We start from the raw sequence: 14,861 nt of genomic DNA, 5'->3' as shown, positions 1-14,861 counted from the left end.
TGAAGTAAATAGGATGGAATTCCATAAGGACAAATGCAAAGTACTATGCTTAGGAAGGAATAATCAATTGCATAAATACAAAATGGGAAATGACTGTCTAGGAAGGAGTACTGCAAAAATGAATCTGGGGTTTATAGTGGATCACAAACTAAATAAGTCAATTACATAATACTGTTGCCAAAAAGGCACACATCATTCTGGATATATTAGCAAGAGTGTTGTAAGCAAGACACGAAAAATAATTCTTCCACTCAACACCGATAAGGCCTCAACTGGAGTATTGTGTCCAGTTCTGGATACTACACTTTGGGAAAGATGTGGACAAATGGGAGAAAGTTCAGAGAACAAATTATTGAAGATCAAGACAACATTGTGGAAAAATTGGGTTTGTTTAGTCTGGAGAAGAGGAGACAAGTCTTCAGGTACATGAGAGGTTGATATAAAGAGGGTAATAAATTCTCCTTCTCTGCTGAAGACTGGAGAAGAAATAATGGGCTTAAATTGCAGCAAGAGAGACTTAAGTTAGACATTAGGAAGTTTTTCCTAACTGGAATAAATTGCCTAGGGAGGTTGTAGAATCTCCATCATTTGGAGGTTTTTCAGAACAGGTTAGACCAACATCTGTCAGGGATGATCTAGATCAGGGAGTCCCAAACTTCACTGCACTGGGACCCACTTCTGACAACAAAAATTACTTCATGACCCCAGGAGCGGGGACCGAAGCCTGAGCCCACCCAAGCCCCACTGCCCTGGATGGCAGGACCAAAGCCCAAGCCCCAAAAGTCCAGGCAGTGGGGCCAAAGCTGAAGCTCAAGGTCTCCAGCCTCAGGCAGGGGGCCTGCAACCGGGGGCCTGCCGCCCAGGGCTGAAGCCCTTGGGCTTTGGCTGTGGCCCTGGGTAGTGGGGCTTGGGCTCCAGCAAGTCTAAGCCAGCCCTGGTGACCCTATTCAAAGGGGGTTGCAACCTACTTTGGGGTCCCGACCCACAGTTTGAGAACTGCTGGTCTAGATCAGCAGTTCTCAAACTGGGGCAGGCCTCCCAAGGGAGGCGCTGGAATGTGTCTGGAGGTGTGAGATGTGCGCTCTTATTTTTAAGAGCTCTGGCTCTCAGCCCCAGGTACAGCCTGGGCTTGGGTCTCCATCCCCACCCCCTGGGAGGTGGCTCAGACGCTCCTTGCCACCCCTCCTTCAATCCCTCACCAAGTGCAGCATGGGTTCAGGCTCTCCTTCCCCCCCCAATCTCTCACTTTTCACAGCAGGCTTAGCTCCCCTTGCAACCCTTACTTCTGCGCTGCTACTGCCACCCTGAGGCTGACAGCCAGAGCCCTGCCGCCTTCAGGTGAGAGATGGGAGTGGGAGGGGGAAGGAGAGCCTGAACCCATGCTGCACTTAGCGCCCCTTGCAACCCTTACTTCTGCTATTCATCAGTATCACTTTTCACATTGCCTCCCTTGCTTCTGCACTGCTGCTGGTGCGGCGCTGCCTTCAGAGCTGGGTGCCCGGCCAGCAGCTACTGCTCTCCACTCTGCCTTCAGAGCCGGGTGGCAGTATGTATGTGGAGTGAGGGGGCCATAAACTACTGCAGACACAAAGAAGGGGTACCTGGTCAAATAAGTTTGAGAACCATTGGTCTAGATAATACTTAGCCCTGCCTTAGTGCAGGGGATTGGACTAGATGACCTGTCAAGGTCCATTCCAGTCCTACTCTTCTATGATTCTATGTGCTTATGTACTATTGCACTTGAAGGCAGCTAACTACATACTTCTGAATGTGTGGCTTGTTCATGCACACCAAATGTTTGCACACACCTACTCTTGAAAATTTGGCACAAGAAATCTAAAGTCTAGTTTAGACAAAACCTTGAAGTAGTTGAAGGATGGTATTGGCAGGTGTGTGGTGACATTCTGAAGCCTAATGTAAACAAGCTGGTTCAGTTAAAGCCTAGGATAATGTATTTGTTTACACTAAACCACTTTTAAAATGTTGGCTAACAGACTAATGTAACTTTAAATTCAAGCATTAGGAAACAAAATATGCCTTTAGGTAGACCGAATAAAACAATGATGCTCTAATCAAGTATAGTAACTGGAGTTTTATATTCACCAGCTTGTTGAGTTCAGTTACATCAGCATAAAACTCAGGTAATACAGTAAGTTAGGCCTTGAGTCTTTTTAAGAAACTTAATACCTGCAGTATTTGTCACAGTATTTCAGACACATGGGATGTAAAAGTCTGAGCTACCTTAACACTTAATTTTAAATTCCAAAGAGTCGAGACTGGCATGTGTGCCATTAATAAAATGAAAAAATAGTCAATGATACTACTATGTCAGCAGAGGACGCACATAAGCATGTGTATAAATTTTCAAAGAAGGATCAGTGTATGTTTGTTACTTCAGGCACAAGTAATAAGGCTTAAACGAGTCTTTGCTCAAACTTCTTAGAAACATCAGGTTATGGCGGAGACCCTCCTTTTTTTTTTAATCTGTTAATGCTAACATAAAATAAAGCTTTGTCTATGCTGGCAGGTGAACAACAAAACTTTTGTTGCTCAGAAGGGTTAAAAGAAGAAGAAAAACCCGCGCTGAAAGACACAAATTTTGTCGAGGAAAAGCGCAGGTGTGAACAGTGCTTTGCTGGCAGGAGCGCTCTCCTGCTGAGAAAGCTGCCACTGCTTGTTGTGAGTGGAAGTTTTTTGTCGGCAGGAGAGCTCTCAGCGGCACAGTCGTGTCACTAAAAGCTGCGTGGTGTGGATAAAGCCTAAAGCTAACTTGGCTGCTTCTGGCATAACAAGGTTACGTTTTAGTCATGGTACTTTTTAGTAAAAGTCATGGACAGGTCATGGGCCCATGAATTTGTTTACAGCCCATGACCTGTCCATAACTTTCACTAAAAATACCCAGCCTGACCAAAACTTGGGTGGGGGGCTGTGGTGGGCTGGAGGTCCAGGGGGGCTGTGGGTGCTGGGGGGGAAGGGACCCCCCAGTACTGCAGGAGGGGGAGGGCCAGGCTATGGTGCGTGGCCTGGGATCCCTGCTGATACTGGGGATGGGGGTGGGGTTGGGGTTGGCAGGGCTGGCAGGGGCTTCTTACCCGGCTCTGTCTCAGCAGCTCCTAGGCGGCAGAGGCAGGGGCTGGGGTGGGGGCTCCATTGCTCCAGCCACAAGCGCTGGCTGCTGCAACTCCCATTGGCCAGGAACCGCATTCAATGGCAGTTGCAGGGGCGGGGCCTGTGGGGGCAGGCAGCGGGCTGTGCGGAGACCCCCACCTAGGAGCTTCGGGGGGGCATGCCAGTGGGATCCTGAGGTCAGCGCCCCCCCACACTCCCCAACCCCCTGCTCCTAGCCCTGAGCCCCCTCCATACACCCAAACTGCTGCTGCTGGCCCTGTGACCTCCGTGACAGACTCGCAGCCTTAAGCATAACCAATGTTGGCAATTGAGCTCTGTAAAAGCTAACCAACTATTTGCAAAGTACAGCTAATTGCAGCATTCAGATACATGCACCAAAAACAAATGTGGCTTTTTTTGCTTTTTTCCTGAAAGCCACAGTGAATGGGAGGGGTGACTTCTTTTAAACTGATTGGGAATAAATCCAGGTAAACTTGGACCTGGTTCAACATGGAAAAACTAACTAATTATCAGGAGATTCTGGTCTGGAAAACAGACTGAGATTTTTCTACAAGGATTCCATCAAAGAAAGCTAGTATCAACAAATGATACGGTCCCTGACCCAAAGACTTTGCTTACAACATAGCGTAAACAAATGGCAAGCCTTCAGGGTGGGAAGGGGGGGGGGGGGATAGCAAAAGTATGTTTATATTGTCAAATGCTCTTCATCCATAGATTAGTGTTTTACAAAAGTGGGTGAGTTCTAGTGCCCTTCTTACAGATGGAGTGATGAATGGAGGTTAAATAGATTGTGACTTGTCCTAGGGCAGTGGTTCTCAACCAGGGGTCCTGCGGGGGGCCCATGAGCAAGATCCAAGGGGGGCTGCCAAGCAGGATCTGTGTTAAACTCGCTGGGGCCCAGGGCAGAAAGCTGAAGCCCCGCCACCCGAGGCTGAAGCCAAACTTAGCGTTGCGGGGGTCCCTGTGTCATGGGGCCCCAGGCAATTGCCCTGCTTGCTGTCCCCTAATGCTGGCTCTGGCTTTTATATGCAGAAAACCAGTTGTTGTGGCACGGGTGGGCCGTGGAGTTTTTTATAGAATGTTGGAGGGGCCTCAGAAAGAAAAGGTTGAGATCCCCTGTCCTAGGGTACTCTGTGGCAGTCAGGAATAGACCTAATCCTCTGACTCTAGTCCTCATGAGCTCAATCACTAGATCAGTTTCCCAGCTATAGTAAAACCACATAGTCCCATTAATCCTGTTGCATATGCAGCTTGTCCTGATCTTTCTGACCACTTTAACAGTAGGGTTCAGCAGGAGCAGTGTTTGAAGTGGGATCTGAAAGAAGAGTGAGAGCAAGGATCTCAAGTGCAGGAAAGGAATGGGGGAAAATGGAGCTGAGATTCAGACAGGAATACAGTGGTACAGTCCTTTATGGTGTACAGAGGAGTTTCCACTTGATGTGGAAAGGGGCAGGGAGCCAGTGAAGAGATCATGAAACCTGCTAGTCATGGCCCGTGTAATCTCTTGAAGAGGAGACTGCACTACAGTGTATACATAGTACTACTGTGTGATGTCTTTCAACTAGAGTGAAATTACATTACTAGCTTTAATGGCTGCTGTATGCAATTTGTGTGTGGAGAGGAGTGACAGCAAAACAAAGGTCATGTCTACACTTAAAAAGTTAGGTTGACCCAGCTACGTCACTCAGGAGTGTGAAAAATTCACACCCCTGAGCAAAGTGGTTAAGCCAACCTAACTGTTGGTATAGACAGCTCTAGGGCTGTGTCTACACTACCACTTATGTCATATGACTTGTATTGCTCGGGGGTGAATAAACTCCCCCATCCCCAGTGACATAAGTTACACCGACATAAGCGCCAGTGTGGACAGCGCTATGTCAGCAGGAGAGCTTCTCCTGCCAACGTGGCTACCACTACTCGTTGGCGGTGGTTTAATTATGTCAACGGGAGAGCTCTCTTCTATAGAGCGACTACACTAGAGGTCTTATAGCAGTGCAGCTGCATTGATACAGCGGTGTCACTGTAAACTCTCTAGTGTAGACATAGCCTAGGTTGACTGAAAAAGTCTTCTGTTGACCTAGCTACTCCCTCTCAGGGAAGTAGCAGTGTCTATGCTGAAGCGGTAGAACAGCGCTGCTGTAGCTGTTTAAGTGTAGACATAGCCCCAATTTGAATTTTCTCCCTTTCACAAGGGCTCCTTGTTGTAGATTTCCTCCCCTCTAAATCTTCACACGTTATCACTGATTGAGCTTTACAACTATACTGGGACACACAGAGAGCCTCCTAATTCATGTAATTCATTCTTGACAAATAGATTATAAACAAAAAGGTGTCAGTAACACTGAGTTCTTTCTGGAAGGAATAGTTTTGTAGAGGTAACCTATTGACCTGCCTGTGTTTCCAGCATTATTTAACTGTCTCTGTCTTGGCAGGCTGGTGCAGAAGTGAACGTGTTAAACGATATGGGGGACACTCCACTACATCGTGCAGCCTTCACTGGACGCAAGGTAAAAATATACTATTTTCTAACTACTTGTATTCCACCCTGTGTGGTTCACAAGATGCATAAGGCAACCCCAGCATAAGATTGTGTCCCCTAAAGGGTGCTATAAGGTGTCAATGGCATCTAAAAATGTTAAGTGGTTTTAAAATAGTAACACATTGAAGCCAAAGCACTTGAGGTAGGAAAAATCCTTGTAGCAGTGCATTTCAGAAAGCTACCAAAGAGCAAATTTTAATGTGCCTAAAATCTAGACTGTCTAATCCTCAGATTTGGTTTTGGCTTTTTTTGGCAGAGAAAACTGCTTTTTTCCAGCTGGGAGGGTAGGGGAAATATCAGTCTTCCTTCTCCATAGCTGCTCTTTCCTTTTTTGTTCTCCAGGATGTGGCTGGCAGCTGGAAAGGGGGAACATAGGGTATGTCTATACTTACCTCCGGGTTCGGCGGTAAGTATAGACATACCCTATGTTCCCCCTTTCCAGCTGCCAGCCACATCCTGGAGAACAAAAGGAAAGAGCAGCTATGGAGAAGGAAGACTGATATTTCCCCTACCCTCCCAGCTTGGAAAAAAGCAATCTATCTTCTGGGATCGATTTTATTGCGTCTTGTCTAGACGCGATAAATGGATCCCGGAAGTGCTCGCCGTCAACACCGGTACTCCTACTCCGTGAGAGGAGTACGCGGAGTCAACGGGGGAGCCTGCCTGCCGCGTGTGGACCCGCGGTAAGTACCTTGTAGTTCGAACTAAGATACTTCACTTCAGCTACGTTGTATCTTAGTTCGAACTGGGGGGTTAGTGTGGACCAGCCCATAGTCATTTTCCTCTGTTGAAGCACTTTACCTGCACGCCTGTCTGTGCAATCACTTCCTACGTCACTCTTGCGATGTGCCTAGGGTAAAGCTCTTTAGTGCGGGAGCATAGCACTAATCAGCCTCTCAGCTGTAAATGCTGGTTGTCAGATGGAAGCCAGTTTGGAGGGATGGGAAAAGTAGGTGTTTCTGCATACAACTTGACAGACCCCTTATTAATCCCTCACGAATCATAGCAGAAAGCAGTGATGCTCAGACCTCAGTGGTTCAGAAGCCAAATTAGTGATCAACATTACCCAAATGAGCCACAGTAGTGTGAATTCATTGTTTCTCTTTCTATAGTACTATATATTCATATTTAAACAGTATGATGGAAAATATTTAGTTTACATGTATATATTTACCTATCTCATAGAACTGCAAGGGACCTTGAAAGGTCATTGATTCTAGTCAGGGCCGGTTTTAGGAAGTGCGGGGCCCGATTCGAATAGTTTCGACGGGGCTCCGGCAGGGATGACTCACCCGGAGTGCCGCCAGGTCTTTGCTCCGGGTCTTCCATGGCACTGAAGGACCCGCCGCTGAAAACCCGGAGCGAGTGAAGGACCTGCCGCCGAAAACCCAGAGCCGAGTGAAGACCCGCTGCTGGGTGAGTAAAAATTAAAAAGGCGCCTAAGTTAGGCGCTCCTCTTTAGGGCGTGGGGTCTGATTCGGGGGAATCTGCCTAAAGCCGGCCCTGAGTCCAGTCCCCTGCCTTCACAGCAGGACCAAGTACTGCCCCTGACAGATTTTTGCTCCAGATCCCTAAATGGCCCCTCAAGGATTGAGCTCACAATCCTGGGTTTAGCAGGCCAATGCTCAAACCACTGAGCTATCCCTCCCCCCCCATACTTTCCCATCATACTGTTTAAATAGACTATAATATAGATATATTCTCACAGCAAAATGACTAAGTATTTTATCAACTACAACTGGTTAATAACCTAGTAAAAGCATCCTGAATGGTTTAATCATTAAATGAGTATTTTAATATCATGTGCTGCAAAGAGCCTCTGGAGAAGCATTTGAAGAGCCCCTAGCAGCTCGAGACCCTCGGTCTGAGTATCACTGGCATAAAGAATAATTAGACTTCAGATAAGAACGGCCAGATGGCGTCAAACCACTTGTCCATCTAACCCAGTATCCCGTTTCCAACAGTGGCCAGTTCAGATGCTTCAGAGGGAATGAACAGAACAGGTCAATTATAGAGTGATCTCTCTCCTGTCATCTAGTCCAGCATCTGGCAGTCAGAGGTTTAAGGACACCCAGAGTATGGGATTGCATCCTGACCATCTTGGCTAATAGCCACCAATGGGCCTGTCCTCCAGGAACATATCTAATTCTCTTTTTGAACCCAGTTATACTTTCAACCTTCACAACATCCCCAGGCAACAAGTTCCACAGGTTGCCTGTGCACTGCATGAAGAAGTACTTCCTTTCTGAGGGGAGGGTGCGGGGTGGTGGTGGTGTTTGTTTTAAACCTGCCGCCTTCTGACTTCATTGGGTTCTTGTGTTTTATGTGAATAATGAATATTTCCCCCTTCACTTTCTCCACACCATTCATAATATTGCAAGCCTCTATCATATCCCCCCATAGTAGTCTCTTTTCTAAATTGAACAGTCCTAGTCTTGTTAATCTCCCCTTGTATAAAAGTTGTTCCATACCCTTAATGACTTTCGTTGCCTTTCTCTGTACCTTTTCCCATTCTAATGTATCTTCTTTGAGATGGCATGACCAGAACTGCATGCAGTATTCAAGATGCGGGTGTACTATACATTTATGTAGTGGCATTATATTTTCTGTCTCATCTATCCTTTTCTAATGGTTCCTTTAACATTGTAGTTGCAGTCAAAAAAAGCTAATACATTGAGCAGATATTTTCAGAGAATTATTTATGACTCCAAGATCTTTCTAGAGTGGTAACAGCTAATTTAGACCCCATTTTGTATGTATAATCAGGATTATTTTTTCTAATGTGTATTACTTTGCACATATCAAACTTGAAATTAATCTGCCGTTTTGTTGCCCAGTCACCCAGTTCTGTGAGGTTCCTTTGTAACTCTTCACAACCAGTTTTGGACTTGCCTGTCTTGAGTAACTTTGTATCATCTGCAGATTTTGCCAGCTTACTGTTTACCCCTTTTTCCAGATCATTGATGAACATGTTGAACAGCACTGGTCCCAGTACAGATCCCTGGGGGACCCTGCTATTTACCTCTCTTTGTTGTGAAAATTGACCATTTATTCCTACCCTTTGTTTCCTATCTTTTTAACCAGTTACTGATCCATGAGAGTACCTTCTCTAATCCCATGATTGCTACTTTGCTTAAGAGCCTAGTCAAAGACTTTCTGAAAGTCCCAGTACACTGTCAACTGGATCACCCTTGTCCACATGTATGTTGACGCCCTCAAAGAATTCTAATAAATAGAAGCATGATTTCCCTTTACAAAAGCTGTGACTCTTCCCCAACATTGTGTTCATCCATGTGTCTGATAATTGTGTTCTATACTGTAGTTTCAACAAATTTGCTGCATACTGAAGTTAGGCTTACCAGCCTATAATTGCCAGGATTGCTTCTGGAGCCTTTTTTAAAAATTGGTGGTGTTAGCTATCTTCCAGTCATGTGGTACAGAGGCTGATTTAAGTGATTAGGTTCACAGTTGGTAGTTCTGCAACTTCATATCTGAGTTCCTTCCGAACTCTTGGGTGAATACCATCTGTTCTTAGTGACGTGTTACTAGGGCCCTACCAAATGCATGGTCCATTTCATGGTCATAGGAATTTAAAAATCCCAGATTTCATGATTTCAGCTATTAATTCTGAAATTTTATGGTGGTGTAATTGTAGGGGTCCTGACCCAAAAAGAAGTTGGGGTGTGTCACAAAGTTATTGTAGGGGGTGTTTAGGTACTGCTACCCTTACTTTTGCAGCACTGCCTTTAGCGCTGAGCAGCTGGAGAGGAGCAGCAGCTGCTGGCCGGGAGCCAACCTCTGAAGGCAGGGTGGCTGCCAGCAGCAGCGCAGAGGTAAGGATGGCATGGTATGGTATTGCCACCCTTACTTCTGCACTGCTGCCTGCAGGGCTGGGCCCTCAGTAAGCAGCCACCTCTCTGGCCGCCCAGCTCTGAAGGCAGCGCAGACATAAGAGTGTCAATACTGTGACCCCCCCCTCTAAAATAACCTTGTGACCCTGCTGCAACTTCCTTTTGGGTCAGGACCCCCAATTTGAGAAATTCTGGTCCTCTCCCCCTCCCCCCGTGAAATCTATACAGTATAGGGGGAAAAGCACACACAATACCAGATTTCATGGGGGGAGATCAGATTTCATGCTCCATGACACATTTTTTCATGGCTGTGCATTTGTTAGGGCACTACCTATTACTGTTTTAACTTGTCAGTTTGTTCCAAATTTCCTCTATTGAGGCCTCAATGTGGGATAATTCCTCAGAAAAGTCACGTTTAAAAAGAGGCTCAGGTGTGGGAATCTCCCTGCAACGTCCTCTGCAATGAAGACAGATGCAAAGAATTCATGGGTGGTGGGTATAATAGCCCAGGGAAGGTTTGGCTGTGTCTTGTGCTGCCACTGACCCACCGCCAGACACCTAGGCTGCGGTGGCCCTGCCCCTTCCCTGAGGTCCCCATCGCCTGCTGCTGCTGCCGCCATGTCTCCTCGGGGGGGGGACAGGGGAGTGAGGAGTGACACAGAGCCAGCAGTGGGTGGGGGAGTGAGGAGGCTCCAGCTAGGGTGACCAGATGACAGGAAGAAAATGTCAGGACACAAGGGGGGAGGTCACCGGCGGAGCAAAAAAAAACCAAAAACCAAGTGCTGCCGGTGTAACGACACAAACAGCTCCCTCTCCCAATTCCCTTCTGTGGCCAGTTGCTGCTGACAGTCGGGGTGGTGGGGGTGGGGGAAGCCGAGAACAGCCGAGTGCTGCGGGCAGTCAGAGGAGATTATGCACCCTCCCTTAGCTATGCGTACCTCCAGCGTCTATGATGATGAGCATGGTGTAAATACCTAATGACTGAGCAGAGAAGTAACAACCGCTGTAACTTTTCCTTTCACTCTGCATTCTGACATGCAAGTCTATCTGGGTACAGACTGGTAGCAATGTGTGGATCAGTTTACAGTGGGGGAGCCTCTGGTTTTCAGGAGGGGGGGGGGAAAACCCAACCAAGAACAGCTGAGTGCTGCCGGCAGTCAGAGGAGAGGGAGGGGGAAAGCCGAGAACAGCAGAGTGCTGCCGGCGGGGAGAAAAAAAAAAAGGCGGAGTGCAGCGTCCAGACCGAAGATCGATCGGGACGTGGGACAAACACCTAAATATCGGGACGGTCCCAATTTTATCGGGACGTCTGGTCACCCTAGCTCCAGCTGGCAGGCCAGCCCAGCACTTGGGGGGGCGGAAGGCGTGGCTTGGCCCAGTGCGGGGGGTATGAGGGTGTGTGTAGGCTGGGGCTCCTCTGGTCATGGGGGGCCTCTCAGGACTTCTGTTATGGGGAGGTGAGGCTGGGGTAGAAGGGGCAGGGCTGGTGGGCTAGCCTCCCCAAAGCAGGGTTTCACCTGGTGCCCATGAAAGAATTCAAATTTAGCTTTTCTGCAATGGTCTTGTTTTCCTTGAGTGCTTCTTTAGCACCTTGATCATCCAGTGGCCCCACTGATTGTTTAGCAGGCTTCCTACTTCTGATGTACTTAAACATTTTTTTTCCTGTTTGTGTCTTAATTCTTTTTTTGGCTTTCCTAATTATAGACTTTTAAGGCTGACTTGTCTGGATTAGTTGGACACTAATGCATAGCTAAAGGGGATTGAAATCACTTGTTAAGTGCTCATTCATACGAAGCTCTACATCCAATAAGCATAGGCCTTGGCTACACTGGCGCTGTACAGCGCTGCAACTTGCTGCACTCAGGGGTGTGAAAACGACCCCCCCCCACGCACAGCGAGTGCAGCGCTGTAAAGCACCAGTGTAATCAGCGTTGCATGCTCACTCGCAGCGCTGCCAGCTATTCCCCGCGGAGAGGTGGAGCTCTCAAGTCTAGCCAAGGCCATAGAAACAGTACTGTAAATACTGGTCTCCTATCCACTTGCTATATAGAATACTAGAATTAAGATGAGTTGATTCAGTAGCTAATTAATGTGAACAACTTGTTCTTTCAAACAGATTCCATTTGCCTCTTAATACTGTGTAGGCATAAGCATGTAAAATGTAGAACTGATTCTATATGACCATATGGTTACACGGCAGAATGTTGTCTCTGCTCAGATTGAAGTGATACTTAAAGTTCTCCAGTACAAGATTCCTTACTACAAGTGTTCATTGTCCCACTCTTTAGTAAGATGTCTTTATGCCTGACTTTACTGCTGTGTATCTTCCAGTCCAGTATCTGTAGGCCCCTTAGAGTCCTGTTGTGTTGTTCGGACTATCTCTTCCCTTGCCATGTTTTAAGAATTCATTGTGGCAGTGAACCGTTACACGCTGCTAGGTTCAAAAGGGAGGGTTGCAGAACAGTGGACCAACCCAATTCTAGGAAAGTGCCACTGTGATAAAACATCATAACTTTGAACTTGTCTTCCAGGAGGTGGTGATGCTGCTCTTACAGTATGATGCTGATACTTCTATTGTTAATGGGGGTGGACAGACTGCAAGAGACGTTACCCAAGATAAAGAGATCAAAAATATGTTGGAAGGTAACTTCCTCTGTCTTCACTGCCTTTCATAAGCATTTGTAGCTCTGAAGAGAGCTGCTTTACCTACAAGTTCACTTGATTTCAAAATAGCTTCTGGTTAAAAACTAATGTTCAGTCACTTCTAGTGTAAAAGAACACTGACCAATCAGTACAACAGGGCTGTTTGTTAGTGCCTTTGAAAGAAGCCTTAACCTGTTTGTAAATGCTGTTTCTGATCAAAGTTAGGGCCTTAAAGGCAACACAGGTTTTTTCTCTGAGCCCTTTAATGATGTGGACTTTATGCAGCAAGCTAGGGCTTTGAGTGCTACACAGGAGAAGTAATCCAAGCACATGCTGATAACAAAAGCTGCTTTGTGTGTAACAAGCTGGGATATAAACCACTTCACTTGGATGCAAACTGTAATTTCTAGCATTTTGCAAAGATGGTGGGCAAACTTGCTCAGACATCAGTGACTGTACTAGGTGTCACCGGAATTGGAAACTGAGCTGAGGATCTTTCCTGCAACTCCCCTTCTCTAACCACTAGATAATGCTTAGAGGAGAATAAAAATCTCTCCACTCTCAAATTCTAACATACAAAGAGGCCAAGTAGGTTGTAGGGGCATCTTTGCAGGAGAATAGAAAAGGGAAATCTGCCCAATTTAACTGAGTACAAAATGGTCAATGGGAGAAGACTCACTGAATCATTCACAAACTTACCAGGTCTTGCTCCAGACTGTTTCAGCTCTGAAAATGGAGACCCTGTCCAAGTGATTTTGGGTCTCCAGCCTGAGATGAAGCAAAGGTGTGACTTCCAGAGAATAGGTGCTTCCGGTTTTTTGAAAGTCTGACCTTCTTAAAGGTGTCCAAAGCTGAATACCCAAAATTGATTTACTTTTTAGAGTCTTGACCAATACTACTTTCAAAAAGCAAGTATGTTTTATGTATTGATTTCACTACTTATGCTATCTGCAAACAAAGGGTAAGAAAGTAACTATCACTTAGCCCCAGTATTGCCACCAGGAATACTTTTTTGATGGGGGTTCTTGACAACATAACCCTGAATAGACTTTATGAATAATCAATCTTAATTCAAATGTAATTCTTTAGTCTGAACAGATTGGTACATGTGGCTCTTACATTCAGAAGTAAGGACTGGAAAACTAAAAATTTCCAAATGAAGTCATTCCAAGCAGTACTTTTCCAGAAAACATGCTATTCCTTAATCATACACAAGATTAGTGCATCTGTTTGATAATTGCCTGTAAAGATAAATTCTTAAAATGAGTGCACTTGTTAATTCTCATCAGGGTGAAGCATTTATTAAAGCCCTTATTAATCTGGCTAACAATGTCAGTTTCACAGTTGTTGCTATGGTTGCAATCTGACTGCACGTGTGTGAAAATCAAGACTTCCTAAAAGTCTGATTAACCTGCAGGGGGGATTTACTTTTTCCCTTAAATCCAGTTAAACTTCTTAAAACACTTGTTCCAATTTTTCTGTCCTCAGTAAATGAAAACCAATTTACTAGTGGAATTTACCATGACACATTTATTAGGGCAACAAGATGCATCTATGTGATGGCAAAAACTTCCGTTGTATACAGAGATAGTGTAGAAACACTTACATATGTTTCAGAGTAGCAGCCGTGTTAGTCTGTATCCGCAAAAAGAACAGGAGTACTTGTGGCACCTTAGAGACTAATAAATATGCTCTAATAAATTTGTTAGTCTCTAAGGTGCCACAAGTACTCCTGTTCTTTTTACTTACATATGTATGCACCAAGGGCCTGGCGTTTTTTTGAGAGGATCAAAGCACCCCATCTCCAACTGAAGTCAGTGAGTTGCTCAGCATTTCTGGAAAAAAGGTCCAAATCATACAAATGTACCTAAACCGCTGGCTCCATAACTTGGAATCCCTGGAGTACATATCAATATGTAAATTGAGGAATCCCTGAGCTTTGTCCTCTACAGCACGGACAAGCTTGTCTACCTCCTTCTGTTATACAGATAAATCAGTTTTGGTTTCTATGAATAACAGGAATTTGAAACAATAGCATCATCTTAATTTGTCAAATGATTATGCCAGTCACATATCTTTTGACTTCATATGCATGTAAATAAATCACCTTAATAGTAATACATAGTGCTCTTTTCACTGCTCCTTATAAGCAAACCATTCTTCTCGGAGTGTGCCTTAAAAATAAATCTGAGTGCAAAGCTTGAATATTTCAGTCCAGAGGAGAACTCTGTGTAGCCTGGATTGTGTTTAAAGCAAGACTTTTTTGCATCAGCTCTTATTAGACACTAACCCAGGGGTCAGCAACGTTTGGCACGTGGCTTGCCAGGGTAAGCACCCTGGCGGGCCAGGCCAGTTTATTTACCTGCTGATGCGGCAGGTTCAGCCGATCGCGGCTCCCACTGGCCGCGGTTCGCCGTCCTGGGCCAATGGGGGCGACGGGAAGCTGCAGCCAGCACATCCCTGGCTCGGGACAGCGAACTGCAGCCAGTGGGGGCCGCGATCGGCCAAACCTGCCGCATCAGCAGGTAAATAAACTGGCCCGGCCCGCCAGGGTGCTTACCCTGGCGAGCCACGTGCCAAACGTTGCCAACCCCAGCACTAACCCATCAGGGCTTGAAAAATCCTAGCCCTCGTGGTTGGGAAGAGAACTTTCCAAATGTAACTAGTATAAACCAATGCTGTGCCATCATCTCAAGTCC

General features: G+C 46.0%; 1 protein-coding gene across 8 annotated transcripts in view; it reads left to right on the top strand.

The window, feature by feature from the left end:
* Positions 1–14,861, top strand: part of OSBPL1A (oxysterol binding protein like 1A) — a 143,167-nt gene that overhangs the window by 23,946 nt on the left and 104,360 nt on the right. For all 8 annotated transcript variants that reach the window (XM_005282780.5, XM_065585351.1, XM_065585354.1 and 5 more), the window contains 2 exons: positions 5,562–5,636; positions 12,051–12,162. In XM_005282780.5, the coding sequence (XP_005282837.1) occupies positions 5,562–5,636; positions 12,051–12,162 (187 nt within the window). The remainder of the gene's footprint in view (positions 1–5,561; positions 5,637–12,050; positions 12,163–14,861) is intronic.

Source organism: Chrysemys picta, chromosome 2 (assembly GCF_011386835.1).
Source record: "Chrysemys picta bellii isolate R12L10 chromosome 2, ASM1138683v2, whole genome shotgun sequence".
NCBI lineage: Eukaryota > Metazoa > Chordata > Testudines > Emydidae > Chrysemys > Chrysemys picta.
The sequence above is the reverse complement of the archived record's forward strand: the minus strand, read 5'-3'. Positions and strand labels throughout refer to the sequence as shown.